The 23211-nt window shown below is 43.1% G+C and overlaps 1 protein-coding gene across 7 annotated transcripts in view; it reads right to left on the reverse strand.

Moving 5' to 3' along the window:
- The window catches only part of LOC132407550 (retinoic acid receptor RXR-alpha-A), a 129492-nt gene that overhangs the window by 10050 nt on the left and 96231 nt on the right, over positions 1–23211 (reverse strand). For all 7 annotated transcript variants that reach the window (XM_059994254.1, XM_059994257.1, XM_059994259.1 and 4 more), the window contains 2 exons: positions 6232–6401; positions 4446–4575 (listed from right to left, as the gene is read on the reverse strand). In XM_059994254.1, the coding sequence (XP_059850237.1) occupies positions 4446–4575; positions 6232–6401 (300 nt within the window). The remainder of the gene's footprint in view (positions 1–4445; positions 4576–6231; positions 6402–23211) is intronic.

The following is a 23211-nucleotide window of genomic DNA, read 5'->3' on the forward strand; positions in this document are numbered from 1 at the left end:
AAGAATGAAAGCTTTTCCTCCTAATTCTTCTCCATACATTTTCTTTGACCCAAAAGCCACGCTGGATTTTGTTCAGGCTATACCTGTCACCGTCACTGACATTACTACCAAATGAACTATCCCAAAAGCAGTTTGATTATCTGTATATTATTCACATTTCAAGAAGAAGATATACGAAGGCTATTTGGATATTTCATTGAGAGATTAATAAAAGAAGATAAGAAAACCTGCTCATCATTACATCCTATTGGATTTTTTTTTTGGAAAGAAGATTTAAAGTCTGACTGTTTAAATGGCTAATTAGATATTTGAGTGAGGAAAGAGGATTTGTTCCTTTTATCTAATATTTGGTTTGATGTTTCTTTTTGTTGTTTCTTAATTTACTAATTGCTAGTTTTTTTTCCTACTTAAGTTATTTAACTTAATATTAGAACCCCTTGCTATTGCTCTTCATGAAGCCAAAAATATTCATGGGATTTTTGTGAATGAGACCATGCACAAGATCTCTCTTTACTCTTATGATTTACTGGTGTGGGTGTGGGTGTGTGTGTGTGTGTGTGTAGATATATATATATATATATATATATATATATCTCTCTAAGCCTAAAGAATCTATTCCTGCTTTGCTAAAATTATTTGACAAATTTGGAGATTTTTCAGGATATAAAATAAATTTTAGTACAAGTGAATTACTTCCTTTAAATGAATCTGTCTCTATATATGATAATATTCCTTTTAAAGTTACGGATTCTTTTAGATATTTAGGTGTCATAATTTCTAAAAAAATATAAGGATCTTTATAAAGCCAATTTTCCTCCTTTAGTGGACTCTATGAAGTACTCATTTAGTAGATGGAGCTCACTTACATTTTCACTCGTTGGTCGTATTCATATAGTTAAAATAATGATTTTACCAAAATTTTTATATTCATTTCAGAATATTCCTGTTTTTTTGACTAAGAAGTTTTTTGATTGGATTGATTCTATTATTCTATCTTTTATTTGGGATAATAAAAAACCAAGAATTAGTAAATGTCATTTACAAAAGTTGAAAAAGGATGGAGGTCTCGCTTTGCCTAATCTAAGAATGTATTATTAGGCTGTTAATTTGCGATACATGTCCTTTTGGTTATATTGGAGTGATAGGAATGATCAGCCGATTTAGGTAGAACTGGAACTGACAGCGGTGAAACAGTTTTATTTAACTTCGTTATTAGGAGTTGCTCTATCTATACAATTAACTAAAGTTGCTAATTTAAACCCATATCCTGTGGTTACGCACTCTTTACAAATTTGGCTCCAGTTCCGCAATTTTTTTAATCTTAATTTAAAATTTGTAGTATAATTTATTGTAATTACTTTTTTAAACCTTCCTGGAATGATCCAATTTTTTACTTTGGAAAATAAAGGTATTAATTATTTTTTGGATTTATTTAAAGAAGGCAGATTGATGTCTTTTGAACAATCAGTCGATAAACATTCTCTCTCATAGTCACACTTTTTACAATATCTTCAAGTTAGACATCTTTTAGAAAACTATTTAAGTAATTTTCCTTACATATTGGAGGTTGACTTGTTAGATAGATACTATTATGAATATGAACCCCTCGATGAAAGGTTCTATTGGAAGAATTTATAATTTATTATTACAATGGGATAAGCGTCCTTTATTTAAGATTAAACAGGATTGGGAGAAGGAACTCAATTTGACTTTTATATGGGAGGATTGGACAAGGATTCTGAAGCTGGTTAACTCTTCCTCGATCTGTGCTAGTCATTCACTGATTCAATTTAAAATTGTACATTATTACCATTTGACAAAAGAGAGACTTTCTAAAATATTTCCCAATGTTGACAAGTATTCTGATAGATGTAAAAATGAGATAGCTACACTGACACATATGTTCTGGTCATCTTCCATATTAAAACAATTTTGGAAGTCAGTCTTTTTGACAATTTCTAAAGCACTCAGAATCAACTTACAACCTAATAAATTGACTGTACTTTTTGGAATAATTCCTCAAAATATCCATGGTATTTCTGTGTCTGACCAAGATGTTATTGCGTTTGTTACATTGATAGCTAGGAGGGCCACCTTGCTGAAATGGAAGGATATATCAGTTCCTACTTTGTCACAATGGTTCCCTAAAGTGATGCTGTGTCTTAGCTTGGAGAAAATTAGAAGTCGAACCTTTGAACCTTTATTTGATTTTGAGAAGAGACGGGGCTCACTTGCTCATTATCATTTCAGTTAACTGATAGATTTCCTCCACGATGTAAGTGTAATTTTTTTTTGATATATCTTTCTTTCTTGTTGGCAGTTTGATGTTTATTTTTAGAAGCTTTCTGTATGAAGCATGGCTCCGGGGTTGTACCCCCAATGGTGTTTTTTTTTCCTTCTTCTCACTTTCCTTGCTTAGTAAGGTGTTTTTTAAATTCACAAAAATTTTCAATCTTTAAGATAATTTCTCTTTTTTTTTGAGGCATTGTAAGTGTTGTTACTTCGATGTACCCGTGTTATTTTCAAATAATAATAAAAAGATTTGAAAATAAAGCAAAATGGATTGATCTCTAGTAATCAACACAAGCTCTGGGGAAGATTATCTGAATTCAACAAGGATCACTCCAGCTTTCCACTCTAGTTTATTGATCAACATCCATGCTGAGAACAAAAGCCAAACATCTTGCCAACTTGCACCCAGCATAAACATGAGATCCAAAACTCTGGTGTTTGCGTTCTATCCTTAAGAAATGTTCTAAAACTATAAAGGGTTACTACAGTGAGGCTGTAGAGAAAATGCTTCAACTTGTTGACAACAGTCTAACTAGAGGTCACTATAATAAGAAATCCAATAGGGAATTCAGATAAAGCATCTTTATCCCAAGATTGCAATTCACTAACAGTTTAATTTCTTCTTTTTAATGTCTTCTTTCCTTTTCAAGGTGGCTCGGATCCAGTCAGAGTCAGTGATCTACATCTGGCACCCACACTGTGGGCCTTCACAGCAGTGGGTTCCCACTCTCAGACCTCACCAAGTGGCCTAGCATTTTCCATATCTCCAGGAGCAACCTGAAAGATCTGCACCTTCGAGTTGCAGCCCAAAGGCCCTGTGGATGATCCGATTCCTTACTGGTGTCAGGAGATTGAAAGGTCGAGACAACAGTGCAGGCTGCTGTCGAAATGCATGACACTGCAGATTCTAACACTGAAACAGTGAGTTGCTGACCCCTCTCGCTGTGGCAGGAGCGATACCTCTCTCCCCCTTGTTAGTGAGAGAGAGAGAGAGAGAGAGAGCCTGTGGGATGTCAAAGTGTTGGGATAGACAGTAGTTTTCTTGATGGACCCAGATCAGGGTCTTGTTGGGGGCTTTGCCATTGCTTGCATGGTGGGTGGTGGGGGACACTGATGCTTTTGCTGAGCAGGTAGGGGAGAGGGATGGGGGAGGGCTGATGCTTGTTGCTGCTTGTGCATAAGAGGTGGGGCTCTGGGGTTCCAATAGTTTGGAATTTTTCTTTTGTTTCTGGGATGTCTGTGAGAATTAAGAATTTCAGGTTGTATACTGTATACACTGATATAAATTGAACCACTATTTGATGAAGTAATTGAGGTGGAAACTATAGATGAATTTAAAGGAATAGACAAACACATAAGGGAGATAAAACCAAGATTTAGAATAGGAAATCCGGGAAGGGGCTCATGTAGAGCATGGACTGGTTGGAGTGTAAGTGTATATGGTACAGAAATAGCTCAGTGTAAACAATGGAAAAGGAGAGGAATTGCTCAGCACAGTACATGGGAATTAGAGTTGCAAATCTAATAAATAAACAAAAGGTAATGGTTAGGGATCTTCAGAATACCTTTCTTAGGGATTGGATTCTACGACTGTGGAACAAATTATCCTCCAGCAGCATTCTCTGATCACAGGCATTATCCTGTGACCTTCCCATGGAAGTGGCACACTGAAATAAATGCCATTTAATTAGCCAACAACCTCCAAAAGGCCATTCTACTCGTCATTGCAGAACAATATAAGTTCAGCTTGGTCTTAATATAAGTTCAGCTTGGACCCCGAAAATGATACTGATTGTCCAGGCGTGAAAAACAGACCAAGAGAGACACTTGGCCTTTTACTGAGAGGCACAGCACAATGATACTGAACAGCACAACATGCCCTGGTAAACTCAATAGTACAAAATAGATTAAATCTGTACAACAATAATACATTGTGTATGTGTGTGAGTGTGAGTGCCAGAGCATGTGAGTGGTGACACTTGAAGGGATAATATGGTGGAGATGTGACTTGGGGTCATATGCTCATGGTAAAAGATTCCAGACAATGGGGAAGGTGGTCAGCATGCTTATTGGGTTACAGAATTGATGAGTTAGGGTAGATCGGTACAATTAATTGGATAACAGCATTAGTTAAAAAAAGAAATGCTGATTACCTGCCCTCAGAAGAATAACCTGGTCGTCCAGTGGGAGCTCTGAGAAGTGTGGAATCCGCTTGGCCCACTCGACCAGCGTGAAGAGCTGCTTGTCTGCTGCTTGACAGATGTTGGTAACTGGGTCATTTGGCTGGCCAAGAAACAGAAGACTATGTTAACACACAAGCTTTGATTGCAATGCCTGAAAGTACAGGAGTACAAGCATTCAAAACTAAAGTCAAAGATAAAAGATGTATTTTTGTAGCTGCATTATGAATGAGAAGGTCTAGAAGGTTACACTAAGATTTAGATGAGGAAAGCCAATGAGAGTCTGGATTGCAACATGAACACCACCATGGTTGGATTGGGCATAATAACCAATTTTTGAGACATATACCTAATGCAATTGATAATTATTAACTATGGCTGAAGAACTGAGTTTGGCTCAATGGTATAGAGTCCACTTCCTGGAATAAGTGCAGTCCAGGGCAATAAAAACAGAACTTTCTGGAAACAGTAAATCAAGCAGTCTCAGTGGAAAGAGAAACAGGTTAATCTTCAGGCCAAGGACCCTTCATATTGATCAAATTGCATGCAGTATAGAACACATAAACTGGTCCACATCAGCATTCATGCAGCACTCAATGAAGTATTTTTTCATTAACCGCTTCTCTTTCCACCGAAGCTACATGACCCACTGAGCATGTAACAGACATTTTCTGTTGTTATTTTCACCAATTGCTGACTTTTGAAATTCATTTATTTTCCAGGTGGCCCATTTGAATGGCAATTTAATAAGAGACCTAGGCATTTGTTGTCACCATAATAAGTGCACCATGAAAGGCAATAAAAGATATACAGGGGGTAAGCATCGAAACTATTTATGGTTTTGAAAACCTGGACTAAGTCACCTCTCAACTTTCTTGCTCACTATTGATGAAGGAACCATACAGCCAAATCTGTGCGCACTCAGGTTCCATAATTAACAATGAACAGCAAGAAACCCATTTTAGCAATGCTGATAATGAATTTGCCCATACGCATGAAGAACAGCCCTGATCTCCTTCAAACAATACATAGGATATTTAACTTCCTCCTAAGAACACGGTTGGAGCTTTGGCTCAGTGCTTGATCTGGTACAATACAATGCCACATCAATGGCAGCACTGATGGAGTATTTGATGATGTGGTAAATGCGGTATAGAAACTGGAATTTATTGCAGGGATTTGCTACCATCCCACATCAGTGGTGAGGCACCAGATTTTGTTTTTGAGCACTGAAGTTTGCAATACAATGTAAACATAAGAATTAATTGCCTTAGCATGTAAAATGGGCACTGAAATATAATGCCATAGTGTTTTACTAGGGACAAGAACTTGAAGAGAAAAACAAACTGCTGGAAGAACTGAGCAGTCGAACAGCCTACATAAAGAAAAGGAACTGTTGATGTTTTGGGTCAAGACCTCCTTCAGTTCCTCCAACAGTTAGTTTGTTACTCCAGATTGCAGTATCTGTGGTCTCTTGTGTCTCTAGCGATTAAAACTTATGCTGTATTGCTGTGACAGTGGAAATTATTTCCTTTAGATGCAGGCACTGGAATTCATTAGCATACCTCCACTGCAGTGGAAGTACTGTTGCTGTGTGTAGACCATCACGCAGCACATCCACGTCGCTAGTTCTGAAATGTATTAAATTCTCATTTGGTACTGGAATTTCTTTTTGCGGCTGTGCTTAAAGGACCCAGGATTTATTGGCGTGCAGTGTGATGCAAGCACGACTTGTGTTGTGTGCAGTGTGTGTACTCACTGAGCTGCTGCCCATTCCGAGGCTGGAATCGATGTAAGTCTCAGTCTTGGGCTCTACAGCCAGCTCTGCCTCCACTATCTTCTCGACTGGCATGTCCTCGTTGGCACTGCTCGTTGATTCCACCTCATTCTCATTCCTGTCCTTACCCCGCTGTCTCTCCTCTTGTACAGCTGCAGGCAAGAAAGTGGATAACTGTTGAGGGTCCCAACTCAACATCACTCAACAGATCTCCTCTTGACTGTGAAAACAACTCACATGTAGTAATGACATTTCAGAAACCCACCCAAAGCCTCCTGTCCCATACCCCAACCTGGTTCATTTCTTTCAAAGCAATTTTCCTTCCATTTTGTCCTATTCTTCCCTTTGCAGCAAGTGCCTTATACTGAACTGTGGGTCCCATACTTGCCAGGCAGCCTTCAGTGAGCATATTCTACCTCACAGGCAAGTCACCCAGCCTAAGTCTGCCCTCAAGCCAGGTCTTTTAGCAAGAGTTACTGAACAGCGATCCCAGACTGCTTCTCACCTCGCTCACTCAGAGAAAGTTGCAACAAACAAACAAGGACTTGGGGAGAGATAAGAGTGACTGCCATTGATATCAAGACAGCATTTTTGGTTATCAAGGCACCTTGGTAAAAAAAACAAGTGAGTGTTGAATGGCAGTGTTCTAAAGGCCAACACAGACTCGAAAGGGAAAATAAGACAGATGGTCAAAGCTCAGGATATTTCCACGTGATTGAACAATTCTCAATTCCTTAAGACCATTAGACATAGGAGCAGAATTAGACCATTCATCCCATTGAGTCTGCTCCTCCATTCAATTGCGTCTGATTTATTTTCCCTCTCAACCCCATTCTTCTGCTTTCTCCCTGCAATCTTTGACACCCTTACTAATCAAGAAACTATAACCTCTACTTTACATATACCCATGGCCTCCATAGCTGTCTGTGGCAATGAATTCCATAGACTCACCATCCTCTGGCTAAAGAAATTTCTCTTCGTCTTTGTTCTAAAGGAATAGCCTTCTATGCTGAGGCTGTGCCCTCTAGTTCTAGACCCTTCTACCATTTGAAACATCCTCTTTTCATCCACACTACCTTGGCCTTTTAATATTCAGTAGGTACAATGAGATCCACCCTCATTTTTCTAAACTCTAGTGAGTACAAACTCAGAGGCATCAAACACTCCTTGTACATTTCATTTCCGGGATCATTCTCATAAACTTCTTCTGGATCCTAATGCCAGTACAACCTTTCTTAGAGAAGGAGCCCAAGGCTGCTCACAGTACTCCAAATGTGGCCTGAGCATTCAATCACAATTCTCTGCAAATGAGGTGACTTGTAGCTGTATAAAGGAAGCTTGGGCAACGTTCAGGCATAGGTAAGACACATCTGTGACACATTACGCTGACCAATCACTGTCTCCCACACCAGAGAATCTAACCATCTACCCTAGCATTCAGAAGCATTACCATAGCTAAATTCTGCACCATCCATATCCTGATGGTCACCCATGACTAGAAACTCAACTTCCCATGCCACATGGCTATACAAAGGTGTGAGGTTAGGGGGTTGTGTGGTAAGTGGCTCACTCCATGGCATGCCGAGGCCTTTCCACCATCAATATCAAAAGGTATAAGTTAGGAATGTAATGGGACACTCTCTCCTTGCCTGAAATTGTGCAATGCCAACAACTCTCGAAGCCTGGCACCACCCAGAACTTAATCAGTATCCAACTTTCACTCTGAACTTCATGCCCTCCACCAACAGTGCACAGTGGTTTTCATGTGTACCCATTGAGTAATAGCATCTCCCAAACCCCCAACCACTACTGCCAAGGAAAAACATACACCATTACCTACAAGTTCTATTCCAAGTCACGAGTCCTTCATCATCCCTGCACTCTTCATCCAACAGCACAGTGGGTTATACTTTCATTAGAAGGACTGCAGCCATTCAAGGTGGCAGTTCTCCACTACTGTCTCAAAGGGATTTAAGGATGGGCAATATTTGTTGGTCTTGCTGGCAGAAGTCCCAGAACTCGAAAATGAAAATAATAAAAATTGTGGTGTTCCTCCCGCTATCAGATGAATTTGACCCTCATCTAACACTCAGAATGCACTGCAAAGAAGAATCTCTGCATTCTCTGTTGACAGGAAATTTAATGCACATTTCTGCAATGAACAAACACTCCAGTTAAATAATTCTGTTTTAAAAAGGAGTGGAAAAACACAGAACCCTAGAATCACATACTCAAAATTCAAAACCTGTAAAGGACATGGAGGATCCTTAAACTCGAGACCAGCCTTTCTCAACCTTTTTGTTCTGCAGGAACTGTTAAAATAGTTTTCAGGTCTCAGGTAACCCCTGAGTAAAAATTATTTTACCTTCACCTTACGGTACGTTAGTGTGATCAGTAAGTTGTAGATACAATAATCCAAAAATAATTGTCAATGTTCTTTTAAGTAGGGAATGAATTTTTAGCCAACCTCTTTTGAAAAAAAGGGTAGCTAGCTTAGCTTACCCTTCTTGAAATTAATCTCTTTCTTTCCCTTTCATAAATTTTTAAAACTTATTAGGCAAACATAATACATTACTGTTAAATAACTGGCTTAAGCCAAAATGAGATTTAATTTTTCTAAAGGCAGCTTCAGTAGATTTCATTTAAATAAAATTTGTAAATTGATTTTAATTAATGTTATTTACAACATGAATATTTATTGACAATGTTGGATAGTAAAGTTACCAAAAACCATAAGCCAAAGCAATTTGAATGAAAATATAGCTTGAGACACAATTTTATACAAGACTTTGAAAAACCATTTTCTAACTAAGTGTCATGATCAGGCTCAAATATAGGCCTAGCATGTGAAACCTATGCTTGTTTTTTGCTGCACAAATACACAATTCTGGGTCAAACTTGAGATAAGCACACACGGATTTCACCTTCAACTAATATAAGACTATCTCTATCCTTATTGTTGATGCTAGTCAAACAAGAAAAAGCTTGCTCACACATGTAAGAGGTTGAAAATTGCAGCAATGTGATCATTGTTTTCCTATGAATGGCAGGATGCTCTTCTTTCACAGAAATCCAGAACTTGTCCAGGGGCAAGTCAGTAAATCTCGTCTTGAGTGCATGATCAGATTGCAAGTCACAAAGTTCTTCCTCTTCTCTCAAAGTTAAATTCTCAGGCTGAGCAGACGATTCAGAGAAAGGGTCTGTCGCCCAGTCATACACTTGTGTTGAAAGGGAGGAAAAATACTGTTCAATTTTGTTCTACAGTTCTTCCAGGTGGTTTTCAATAAGTCTCCAGACTTTCTGATCCTTCCTCACTCTTACACCAAAGCAGCAGTGGAACTATTTCAAGGTTTCCTTTTGCAGCTCAATTTTCCAAAGGTTCAATTTCCTATTTAAATTCAAGAATTTTGTCACTTGAGTCAAACCATTTTCTCCAGGGCCTTGCAGAAGCGTGTTCAACTGGATCATATGATGAAAAATGTATGCTAAATAAGCTAGTTACTGCAACCATTCTTCATCTTCAAAACATTCAGCAAAATCTGGCCTACTATGTTCTTCAAAGTACTCCTGCAAGTCACCTTTCAGCTCAAACACCCTGTTGAGAATTCTTCCTCTGCTAAGCCAATGAATTTCTGTCTGTAGCAGGAGACTGGAGTGCTCTTTGTCCAGGTTTTCAATCTTTTTTTAAAACATTCTCGACTGAATTGGTGGTCTTTGTTTAGTAAAGTTGACCATTTTTGAGGCATCATCCAGAACTTTTTAAAATTTCATCTCCAAGAGTTTTTGACATCAGTAACATTCTGTGAAGAAAAGCAGTGTGTTGTGACAACGTCAGGATTTTCTCTTTTTTTACAAGAGAAATGAAACCTCTCATGGAGCCAACCATTGATGGGGCACCATCAGTGCAGATGCCAATTCAGCTCCTCCAAGACACACCTTTCGTGTCCAGAAATGAAGACAATGTGGCAACCCACTTCCTAGCGCACTCGAACCGGCTCACAAATAGCCAGCGCGCCGGCACAAAGGCCAGTCCCAAAGGGGCGCCAAGTCTGCTTCACCAACAAAGGGAAAAGCCCGCGCGGGATTGTGAGTACGTGCCCCTACGGCATTCGCACCCGGGGAGGGAGGGATCAGGGAGGCTTTAAAGCAAGGCTGTGAAGTTCGAATAAAATCTTTTTTAACTGCAGTTTACCAACTCTATGTCGTTATTTCAGCGCTGCAAGTAGCCCACCGCTACAATTGGTGACCCCGCCGGTCCAAACGATTTTTGCACCGGAGATGACCGATGCCGCATCTGTTCATGCGGTCTCATTGAAACTGCCAAGCTTCTGGACGCTGCAACCTCACCTATGGTTCCAGCAAGCAGAAGTCCAATTCCACGTTCGGCAGATAACCTCAGAGGACACACGTTACTACTACGTGGTGAGCTCCCTCGACCAGGACACAGTGGCCCAGGTTGAGGAGTTCGTACAGTTTCCCCCCAGCGGACGGCAAGTACACGGAATTCAAAGCCCTGCTCATAAGGACTTTCGGAGTCTCATGGCGCGAGCGGGCTGCCCGTTTACTGCACCTGGATGGCTTGGGAGACAGACCTCCATCGGCTTTAATGAATGAGATGTTGTCTCTGGCCAGCAGACACAAACCCTGCCTCATGTTTGAGCAGGCATTCCTGGAGCAGCTGCCCGAGGACATACGCCTGCTGCTGTCCGACGCGGATTTCAGCGACCCCCAGAAGGTGGCAGCCCGGGCGGACTTGCTGTGAAATGCCAAGGTGAGTGGGGCATCCGTCGCACAGATCACCAGGCCATGCTCCCAGCAGCAAACCAGACCAGGTTCGGCCATGGAGCCTGCTAACCCCAGAGGCGGGGTGAGGAGCCCAATGAACAATGGTGTTTCTACCACCAGTGGTGGGGCGCAGAAGCCCGCCGCTGTAACCCCCCCCTGCAAGTTCCCGGGAAGCGCCAGGGCCAGCCGCCGCTGATGGCTATGGCGGCTGGCCATCAGGATAGCCTCCTGTATTTGTGGGACAAGAGGTCGGGACGCCGTTTTTTGGTCGACACCGGTGCCGAGATCAGCGTCTTACCTCCGACGAGTTACGACAACCGCAACAGGGCACCGGGTCCCCCTCTGAGGGCCATGAACGGCAGCACGGTAAGGACCTACAGCACCCGTACGGTGCAGCTACAGTTCAGCTCCAGCCGATTCACTTGGGACTTCACACTGGCGGTCGTGGCCCAACCGCTTCTGGGTGCGGATTTTTTGCAGGCTCACAGCCTGCTGGTCCACGCCGAGACCTTTCAGACGTTCTCCCTGGGAGAAGCCCAGTTGCCAGCCCCACACCTCGACTCCATCACGCTGTCCTACAACGGCTTCACCAGAGTCCTGGCGGATTTCCCATCGGTTCTGGCACCACAGTTCACGGCAGCCATGCCTTGACACGGCGTACAGCACCACATCCCGACCCAGGGACCACCCCTCCACGCCCATGCTCGGCAGCTTCCCCCGGACAAGCTCCGACTGGCAAAGGAGGAGTTCAAGAGGATAGAGGAATTGGGGATCATCCGGCGGTCCGACAGCCATGGGCCTCCCCTCTGCACATGGTGCCCAAAGCGACAGGGGGCTGGACACCATGCGGCGACTACCGCAGGCTGAACGAGGCTACCACACCGGACCGCTACCCTGTGCCGCACATTCAGGGCTTTGCAGCAAACCTGCACTGCGCACAGATCTTCTCCAAGGTAGACCTCGTCCGGGGATACCATCAAATCCCGATGCATCCGGATGACGTCCCCAAAACGGCTCTCATCACCCCGTTCGGCCTTTTCGAGTTCCTCCACATGCCGTTCGACCTGAAGAATGCCGCACAGACGTACCAGCGCTTAATGGACGCGGTGGGACGCGACCTGGACTTCGCATTCATCTATTTGGACAACATCCTCATAGCCAGCAGCAGTCGTCAGGAGCATTTGTCCCACCTCCATCAACCCTACACCTGACTGAGTGTGTACGGTCTAACAATCAACCCGGCCAAATGCCAGTTCAGGCTCGACACCATTGACTTCCTGGGCCACAGGATTACTAAAGATGGGGCAACCCCTCTGCCCGCTAAGGTAGACGCGGTCCGCCACTTCCCCCGACCCACCACAATCAAAGGCCTTCAGGAATTCGTAGGTATGGTCAATTTCTACCACCGCTTCCTCCCTTCAACTGCCCGAATCATGCGACCTCTGTTCGCCCTGCTGTCGGGTTCGGGCAAGGACATTACCTGGGACGAGGAGTCCACCGCCGCTTTCATTCAAACGAAGGAAGCCTTGGCGAACACTGCGATGCTAGTGCACCCCAGAATGGATGCCCCTACTGCCCTCACAGTGGACACCTCTAACATGGCAGTCGGTGGGGTACTGGAGCAACTCATCGCGGGTTGCTGGCAACCCCTGGCATTTTTCAGCAAACACCTGCGGCCACCCGAGCTCAAGTACAGTGCTTTCGACCGGGAACTGTTGGCGCTCTACCTGGCAATCCGGCATTTCAGGTACTTCTTAGAAGGTCGGCCCTTCATCGTGTTCACGGACCACAAACCGCTTACCTTTACGTTCACGAAGGTGTCCGATCCCTGGTTGTCCCGCCAGCAGCGCCATCTGTCCTACATCTCTGAATACACGACAGATGTCCGGCACGTCTTGGGTAAGGACAATGTCGTGGCGGACGCGATCTCTCGCCCTAACATTCATGCCCTTTCCCAAGGGGTAGACTTTGAGGCGCTGGCAGCGGCACAGCAGGCAGACGAGGAGATCCCGAGTTACAGAACCGCAGTCTCCGGTTTGCAGCTCCAGGACCTCCCCGTAGGCCCAGGTGAGAGGACCCAATTCTGTGACGTCGTCACCGGCCAGTCCCGTCATCCCGGCACCTTGGCGGCGACGCGTTTTCGACTCCATTCATAACTTAGCGCACCCCTCCATCAGGACAACTGTCCAGATGTCTCCAGCAAGTTCGTTTGGCACAGTCTCCGCAAGCAGGTCAGTGAATGGGCCAGAACGTGCATGCACTGCCAGACGGCCAAGGTGCAGCGGCACACCAAAGCTCTGCCGCAGCAGTTCCACCCCACCGGCGTTTTGACCACGTTCATGTGGATATCGTGGGTCCCCTGCCAGTGTCGCGCGGAGCGCGGCACCTCCTGACTATCGTGGACTGGTTCACAAGATGGCCAGAGGCGATCCAGCTCACCGACACCACCTCCGAATCTTGCGCCCGAGCACTGATCGCCACCTGGGTATCCCGCTTTGGTGTACCGGCCCACATTACCTCCGACAGAGGCGCCCAGTTCACCTCCAGCCTGTGGTCAGCTATGGCCAGCCTTTTGGAGACACAGCTGCACCACACCACTGTCGAACGGCCTGGTGGAGCGTTTCCACCGTCACCTAAAGTCGGCTCTCATGGCCCGCTTGAGAAGAGCTAACTGGGTGGACGAGCTTCCCTGGGTCCTACTCGGCGCCCAAAGACGATCTGCATGCCTTGTTGGCCGAGTTGGTGTATGGCGCACCCCTGGTCGTCCCCGGGGGGTTCATAGCAGCCCCAAGGGGGCAAGAGGAAGAACCTGCAGCAGTCCTGGGCAGACTACGTGAGAGGCTCGGTGACCTGGCCCCCATACCCACTTCACAGCATGGGCAGAACCCGACCTGCATACCCCAAGACCTGCAAAACTGTAAGTTTGTGTTTGTACGAAGGGGCGGGCATCAGCCACCGCTGCAACGGCCTTACAAGGGGCCGTTTACGGTGCTCAGGAACAACGGGTCCACGTTCGCGCTGGACTTTGGGGGGAGAGAGGAGGTTTTCACGGTGGACCAACTCAAACCGGCCCATGTAGACTTGGCGCAACTGGTCGAGTTTCCAGCACCGCGGCACAGAGGCCGACCTCCCAAACAGGGTCCGGCCCAGACTGTGGACATTGGGGGGGTTCTGGGGGGGGGGTTATGTGGCGACCCACATCCTAGTGCACTCGAACCGGCTCACAAATAGCCAGCGCGCCGGCATGAAGTCCAGTCCCAAAAGGGCGCCAGGTCTGCTTCGCCAACAAAGGGAAAAGCCTGCGCGGGATTGTGAGTCCGTGCCCCTACAGCATCCGTGCCCGGGGAGGGCGGGATCAGGGAGGCTTTAAAGCAAGGCTGTGAAGTTCGAATAAGATCTTCTTTAACTGCAGTTTACTGACTCCATGTCGTTATTTTAGCGTTGCGTGTAGCACACCGCTACAACAAAACATTAAATTTGCCCTTTGTTTGTTTCGGGCAGCTGTTTTCAACAGTAATAGCTTTCTTGAATTTTACCAACATTTACAAATCTTACAAATGCTACAACATGACATTTATTGGTGAAATCTGATGACCCATCAACCTGGATAGAGAAGCTGTTGTTTTTCAGTTTATCACACAAAACCTCTTCAGAATCATGTGATGACATTAATACATCGACTTATTGTACTGTTCGAGACTGACCACCTTCTCACCCAAACATAATCCATGTAAGAGCCCATTCTCAAGCTACTATATGTGGACAACTGTGCTCTTCTCACACACACAGAGGACGCACTACAGGCTGCAGTCACCCAGTTCACCAAGGCTGCAAGGGCTTTTGGGTTAACAGTCAGTCTGAAGAAAACAATAATTCTCTGTCAGAAGCCACCTCGTGGTGTTAACAACCCACCTAGGATCACCACTGATGACCACCATCTCAGCACAGTTGAGCAGTTCACCTACTGTGAGCAGCATCATCTCCAGCGAGGCTACGGTAGTAAGGGACATTGACAATCGACTTGCCAGAGCTAGCAGTGCCTTCGGGCGCCTCCAGAAATGTGTGTGGAAGAATAACCAACTGCGTCTGCCCACAAAAATCTAGGTGTACAGGGCTGCTGTAATCACAACACTGCTATACGGCTCCAAAGCCTGGATCTTGTACTGCAAGCAAATCTGGTTGCTCCAGCGATTTAACAGCACTGTCTCCGCTCCGTCATGGGTATCAGCCAGCAGGATCATGTCTCCAACAACCAGATCCTGGAGAAGGCTCAACTTCCAAGCATTGAAACCACTCTGTTGCTCAGTCTGCTCCGCTGGTCAGGCCATAGGTCTTGCATGGACAACGCCGGGTTACCAAAAGCACTAAAGCACTACTCTACGCAGAACTCTCTCAGAACAAGAGGTACAAAGACCAACTTAAGCAGCAGCTCAGTCAGGCAAGTATCAAGGTGAACAAGTGACAGCAGCTGGCTTGTTACAGAGAACACTGATCCACGTCACAGCCAAGAATGTTGAGAAATCCAGAAGAGCGACTGCTGAAGAGAAGAGGAGATGCATGGAGGCTCCTACGACCCAAGCGCCCACATCCCAGCTCTTCCCGTGTCCTTACCGCTCCAGAATCTGCAGATCCAGAATTGGCCTCTACGATCAGCGATTATCATACTTCGCTCCTGAGGACCCTTCTTCCTTCCTGATCTTCGCAAGCGAACAACCAGCCATCATCATCGAGTGCAAAACCTTTTCAACATCTCATAGTGCATCTTGTCCTAGCATTTTACCCACTATAATTTTACATGCTGGCATTATTAGGTTCCCACTGACTGTATGACATTTTCTATTCTGGGTAATAAGTTCTGCTACTAAATATCTCACTTCCTGTACTTTTTACAGACTGTGATTTTATTAACAAAAGCTTTATTCTGTTTGTTTTGAGATTCCAGTAGCCATCTAAAACAATCAGCACATTTATGTATAATAGTGGTTGCCAGCCAGTCAATCGCTATCGACTGGTCGATCTTTGAGACTTTCCCAGTAGATCCCGAAAAAAATGAAAAATAAATACACAAATACATTATGCCTGATAAATCTTTTGATGCAAATATGTAGTAACTTCTACTTTCAAAAAGGACCACTCGACAACTTCATGCCCAAAAGTAACAATTTTAAAAGAAACAATATTCGCATACAGAGGGTTTTCACTAACGCGCACCGGGCAGAAAAGACCGGAAGGAAAACACCGCAACTCTGGAAACGACTTCTCTTTACAAACAGCTTTACCATAATCCTAACTGGTATTAACTTATCTTTATAATGCTCACATTACAGCACTTCTCCCCCTTTTAAATTTCAACATTCCCCAAATGTAAAGAAATGGGAAACAAAAACAGTGGTGTCATTAGCTTGTGTACCCCTGAAACTTATACTAGTGTCTCGGTAACAGTTTACCAATACCAGGAAAGTTGAGGAGCTGAAATAGGGTTTGAATGCTCAGAGGACGTAGATTGACAAGTGCTAAAAGGACTTGCCACTCTGTGAATATTTTTCACGACAGTTCAATGAATCCCTGGATGTAATGCAAACAGCTCAGATTGTTGTATTTGTCAGAATGGCTTTCCAGGATTTTACAACAAAGGAGGACTTCCTCACTCTTTTGCACTTAAAGGAGAGAACGAGAGGTGAGGATATTTACAATGAGTTTTTAAAAAATGTCCGTGAAAATGACATCCCCATTCATAAATTGGTGGCAATTACTATTGATGGGGCCCCAGCAATGCGCGGTGTGCGCATTGGTTTTATAGCACTGTGCCATAATGACCTGAATTTCCCAACTTCCTGGATTATCACTCTGTGATTCATCAGCAGGCCTTGGCTGGGAAGGTCGTGGACTTTTCTCATGTAATGACACTGGCGGTCAAACTGATAAACTTGATTCGAGCAAAAGCGCTTCAGCACCACTTATTCAAGGCACTATTGATGAGCTCGAAGATGCTACGGCCTGTTTGATAAGCTAGTTACAGTATTTTCTTGGTTGAACTCATTTGAAAGCTTGACAAAAGCATTTTATGTAATTAAAATACAATTAGCCCAAATAAAAGGCCTCAAGTTGGAAGTACAATCTGGGCTGTTTTTTTCTCTAAACGATTTAGTAGGTCGATCTTGCCTTTCACTAAGGCCGAGCTAGGGGGAACTTGGGCTTAAAAAGGTTGGTGATCACTAACATATAACATGGCTGTGATTCATAGTTCAGTGTTTTTTTCTATTTTGCTGGAACCATTGCTACATTAGTAAGTTGTTTGCCACAGACTAGGCACAATGGAACAGGACAACTCGGATCACCAGTCCATGTAAGACCCATTGATAAGTAGCTTTCATCTGAAAGACAGGCTTTTTTGTGTCTTTTGCTGCAAAATGACTCTGAAGATTGTAATTCAAAAGTTGTCACAATGGACCCACGTCTGAAAAACAATGCTCGGAAAATGCACTTCACACTCATCATCAGCCTATTGGCCTCCATTCCATGCAATACAGTGCTCACCATCAGCCTACCATCCTCCCCTTCATGCAATACAGCACTCACCAATTATCAGTCTACTGTACTCCTCTCTAAGCAATACAGCACTCTCCAATTATCAACAGTCTCCACCATCTCCCATCAAAAACTGAGAATGGACTCAACCAAATAAACACAGCCTTACTGCGCATTGCCATAGTGGGCCAAGAGACTAATAAGATTGCTTACGGGGCTGCTCAATCACTGCCCACCACTGCGAGCGCTAGCATCACGCATCGCACGAAGTTTAAAAAACAATGTTTTTTTTAAATCACGATCTCTTGCAGAACTGTAAGCAACCTTTCACGGAACCCCAGTTGAGAAACTCTGCCCTGGACAGAGACTAGATACAGAAGTAAAAATGCTTCGTTAAACCCTCATACTTCTGGTAAAGCCTCCGCTTAAGTATTATGCGAATTATCCACAAGTTGTGAAGGATATCAAGGCTTAGGAAACTGCACAGGAGGTTTGCTACAACAAAACCAGGGATCAGGGATTTCAAATATCTGCACAAACTGGAGACGTCAGAGCCGCTTTCCTTGCAGTGGGAAAGTTTATGGAGAAATTTAACATGGTGGTCTAAGTGACCACAGTTTAAAAACAGTAAACAAGTTACTGCTGCCACTGGCAAGAGCAACAGCAGCCAAAGAGCAAAAAAAAATTGTCAGGATTGATAAAAGGGGAGATGAAGAGTTGTTTTTAGAGCATCTGGAATGCATTAGGCAAAAAGACAGTGAAAGCAGATTCAGAGGCAATTTTCAAAATGGAATTGAAAAAAGTACTTCTAAGGAAAGATGCAAATGGGTAGAGCAGAAGAGCAGAGAAGTGGCACTAATCACTCTTTCACGATCTGGTGTAGCAGATCACGTGGACTCTTTCTGTGCAAAAAGATCCAAAAGCAGAATCAAAGGGGAAGTCTGGAAATTTATGCAAAGCAGACAGATTCCAAACACAAATTCCAAGTAGATTTATAAGCAGCAGTTGAGTGATATAAAGGTTGCACTGGTAGGATCCCATATCTTTTCAGTGTGCAAGGACCAAAACATCAGAGCAAGGGTCACACTTAATCACAACGTGATATTCAGATTACCTCAGAGATGACTATTTATCACTGAGGTCCCAAACTACCTCAGCTCCTTTTTATCCCAGACTGCGTAGATAATATGCCAAGCATGAAAATGAGCACAAATACCCAATTCATTGGCAAAACACCACTGAGAACAAATGCCAAGGCTTTATCCTCAATCTTATATAGTTTTCTATCTGTAACTACCAATACATCCCAATGTTACTTTGTACCAGATTCACATCCACCATTACAATTCTTCACTGTTATACACGATGAGGTCATACCAGAAATCTACATGAACTTTATCGCATCAGCCTTGTACACACCAATAATGAAAAACTGCCAGCCCTTTCCTTAATGTTGTCTATAGATTTGTGCGAAAAGCAATAAAAAGCATTGATTGGAATAACACTGGCTCAAATCCACTTCTTGCTGAACAATTGTTAACACGCATTTAGTGAAGCTCCAGGTAGAAGGCGAAAACTGTGAAACTGCAATATGATCTGAGAAGAATTTGCTCATCTTTAAAAAGGGCAGAGAAGGAGAGATTAAGGGAGTAAAGTTCAGAACCTGGAACCCTAGGCAGCTGATGGCACTAATAGAGCAACAAATGCCAGGTTCAGGCAAGAGTCCAGAAATAAAGAATGCAGAACCCTCAGAGTATTGCAGAGGGGTCAAGATTACTACGGAAAAGGAAGAGATGAAGGCTCGTATCATTTGAATACAGGATGAAAATGTTAAAATTAAAATGAAAATTCCAAAGAAGGAACTGAATATGTATTTGAAAAGAAGATATTTGTAGGGAAAAGAGCAAGGAATCAGTTTTAATTGGATAGACCTTACTGAAGGTCAATGCAGGAATAATGGGGTGAATGGCATTCACCTGTGGTTTAAGATTCAATGTATTCAGGACAGCACACTCTGGTTTCCCAGGCTGACTGCATTAAACTTCACTTAGAATGACTCTACAGTATTTGGTAAAGGATGTACGGAGCCCAAGGGGAATTCAACATAGATCTGAAATTTTAAAAGTGGCATGAAAGACAATGGGCATGCACCAAAAAATTGTTAGCACAGGTGGGTCAATAGGAAGTTCCTTCAGGGTTTTAACGAGGAAGTACTCAAGTTCCTCTATATAAATTGATCTCTGGCTATAAATAATATGAAGCTAAATAGGAGTGTCCAAACCTATCCACAATAATTTAGCCACACCCATCATCCTGATCTAATCCATCATTCTCCATCAGTCTCCAGTATCCCCTGGCAATTTGATGATCACTCACTTCGTTATCAGCTATCACAGAGTGGAGCTGCTTTGACTGCATTCTCTCAACAGGGAGCAGCCAAAATGACAAGGCTACTCCAAATAATGATCTTTAGCATATTTATAGCAAAAAAAATCCCAAGACATTTCAAAGGGAGATTACCAGACAAAATTTCTCACCAAACCGTAAAAAGAATTGAGGTATGTAGATAACTAAAAGTTTCAAAGGTGAGTTCTAGCATGACCTTAAAGGAGAAGGAACACAATGAAAGAATTTTAGTTTTGCTTCTGGACATCCAAAGGCCACTGTTCCCTCTAAGCTTCTCGCATGCACAGCGTGCAGCAACTGAAATGCTCCCATACATATAGCCTTTGTTGTTGTGCAGCTGGAATTTTCTTTTACATAATGTTCATATAATTTTGAAATTATGCTAATGTAACATTGGATGTCATCTTAATATAGTTGTGAAATACCATTATTAATTATGAGTCAATACATTCTGCCATTATTGCTTTAGTGAAGAATTAAGAAGTTTTGATCCAGTATTGCAAAGAAAAAATTAATGAATTGAACAATCCAATCAGCAACTACTGCTTTAAGATTTTAACCAATCCACAATATCTGGTAGCATTAACTATCCTTAATGACTTTTTAGAAGATCTGGCATCTCTTTTTCCTGCAGAAAAGCTGTTTAATTACAATTGAAGCAATGCAGTATGCAAAAGCAAAAAATAGAAAATTGTGGTCACAGTATCTTGGCAGTACCATTTATTGGAATGACGAACTGAAAGATCTGCTTGCATCTCTAAGTTCTGACATCAATATTGTGTCTATTATTTGAGTCATTCAATGTGTGTGTAATCATTTCGATATTAGATTTCCTGAGAAGGAGTTAAGAGAATGGCAAGCTTTTGATCCTTTTGCTGCTGAAAACACAGTCAATTCTGAATTTGGTAAAGGAGAATGGTTTACAACTGACAAAAAAAATTTCATCTACTATTATAGACTTAGACAAAAGCATTGCCTTAAAAATATCACAGCAATGCTGTGATTTCAAATCTGTCGTTTCTGAGAAAGTCAAGGCTAGTTCAATTAAGATATTTACTGATATGTTGAATGTCGTGCTAGGAAACGAAGAATTTGAAAAACTGTCAATTCTTATTGACATCGTTGTAACATTTCAAGTTTCTAGCGCTGACTGCAAACACGGATTCAGTCTTATGAATTCAATCAAATCTAAATTCAGAAACAGACTAGAGTGGAACACTTGATGATCCAATGAGTAAGATGTATCTTACATTGGATGCAAAATAAATCTGAACGTGATTATAGACAATGGATTCGTAATAAAGACAGACAAAAAAAAGTTTACAAAACTTGAAAGATTTTCTTTGTTTTTCTGTATTTCATTATACCCCTCAAGTAATAAATAAATTCATGTACAGTACTGTGCAACAGTATTAGGCACATATAAATAGCTAGGTTGGGTGGTGGGGTGGAGAAACATCTCTACCAAAGGAGGTGTAAGGCACCTCTTCACTAGCCTACAGGTCACCCTTGGGCAAGGTGTAGCACCTGCTTGCACCCACCCACCCTCCCCCGGATCAGGGTCACATGAAGCCATGGGAGCAGGTGGTGGATGGTTAATCTGTGCAACTGGTGCATATCACAAGTCCTGGTTATGCGACCACTGATGGCAGACAGACAATCTCGGAAGATTATTGATGAAGGCTGGATTCACCCATCTTGTAAAGACACTGCCCAGAAGGCAGCAATGGCAAACTACTTCTGTAGAAAAATTTGCCAACAACTATCATGGTCAAGACCATGATCACTCTCGTCATGTGAAATGGCGCATAATGAATGAATACAGCCAGGGTGCCCAAGACTTTTGCACAGTACTGTATTTGTCAACGTGGAGCAGAGAGCGAGTCTGTAAATCATGGGAGCAAAGGATTCTAGGAATGGAGAGGGCGGAAGGCCACAGGAGGGATGGTAGATGGTAGAGAAGGAGTGCCAGGGGCAGGTGTAGCACAAGTACAGACATACCCAGCCCTGAGACACCAGGCAAGGCCATTTGATTGCAAACAATCTATTTACTGATCCTTATAGAAAGTCTCTCTGGTGCTTCCCGCTCCCACTCCTCCCCCTTCCTTTTTTCCTAATCATGATTCCCCCCTCCCTGCTCCCTTCCCACTCAGTCCACAGTAGAACCCCACATCAGAATCCAGTTTATCATCGCTTACATGTCGTGATTTCTTTTTGTGGCAGCAGTACAGTGCGATACACAACATTACTGTGCAAAAGTCTTCGGCACCCTAGCTATATTTATTTGCCTAAGACTTTTGCATAGTATTATGTGTGATTTTTCAACTTTCATTCTAAATATTCACAATACGTATATTAGGGAAAAAAATTTAAAGTGTTGTGTAGTTTTCAGGCCTTGCTCAGAATAATGTTTGGTCTGCACACCTGTAAAAAAAATTAGAACGCTGCTGAAGGCACAGCCATCATTATGGAAGCAATTAAGACTGGGTTATGGCAAGGCCCCACAGTTAAAGGAGTGCAAAGTTCACAGAGGATTATTTGGGCTGGAGGAGATTACGTAAGAGATAAGGTCAAATATGGATTTGGAAACAAGAACGATAAATTAAAATTCCAATGGGGCAGAAAAAAGAAAATTTGCAGGCAACAGGCCTGTGCTTTATTCTATGGGATGGTATGTTAAGTGAACGGAATCCTGCATAAATTAGGAGAAGTGCTTTGAAAGAGCTGAAGAGAACCTTGAAATAATTGAATTTAACAAATATGCGAAACTTTACCAAATAAAAATAATCACTTTTGCTAGCTCATGAGTAACACCCATCTCCTATCGTCAGCATTCTCTCCACCCACCAGAGTGACCTTATCACTATCAGCATTTCCCCATCCATTTTTACCAATATCTCTGCATCACTGCTATCTTTTTCCTTCTCCACTGATATCATGTCAGTGATATCTTTTTCCTTCTCCACTGATATCAAGACAAATGTCAGCTTTCTCCCTCTCCACTAGTATCCAGTTCCTATAACACTCCCAAAACATCAACAAACTGCCCAGTATTCTCCTTCCCATCCACACCACTATTCCCCATTAGTATACTTCTCTCCTCCTCGCTTCCCTCATCCTTTTCACAAACAGTGCTGAGATGCCAGAGGCCAAAGTCATAACCCTGAGACTCTCCTCTCTGTTCCTGTAACTAAGAGCAATGTTATGAGGTTGGGGCAGCCAGTGTGTGTTCTAACCAATACA

The sequence above is a fragment of the Hypanus sabinus genome, chromosome 18 (assembly GCF_030144855.1).
Source record: "Hypanus sabinus isolate sHypSab1 chromosome 18, sHypSab1.hap1, whole genome shotgun sequence".
Taxonomy (NCBI): Eukaryota; Metazoa; Chordata; class Chondrichthyes; order Myliobatiformes; family Dasyatidae; genus Hypanus; species Hypanus sabinus.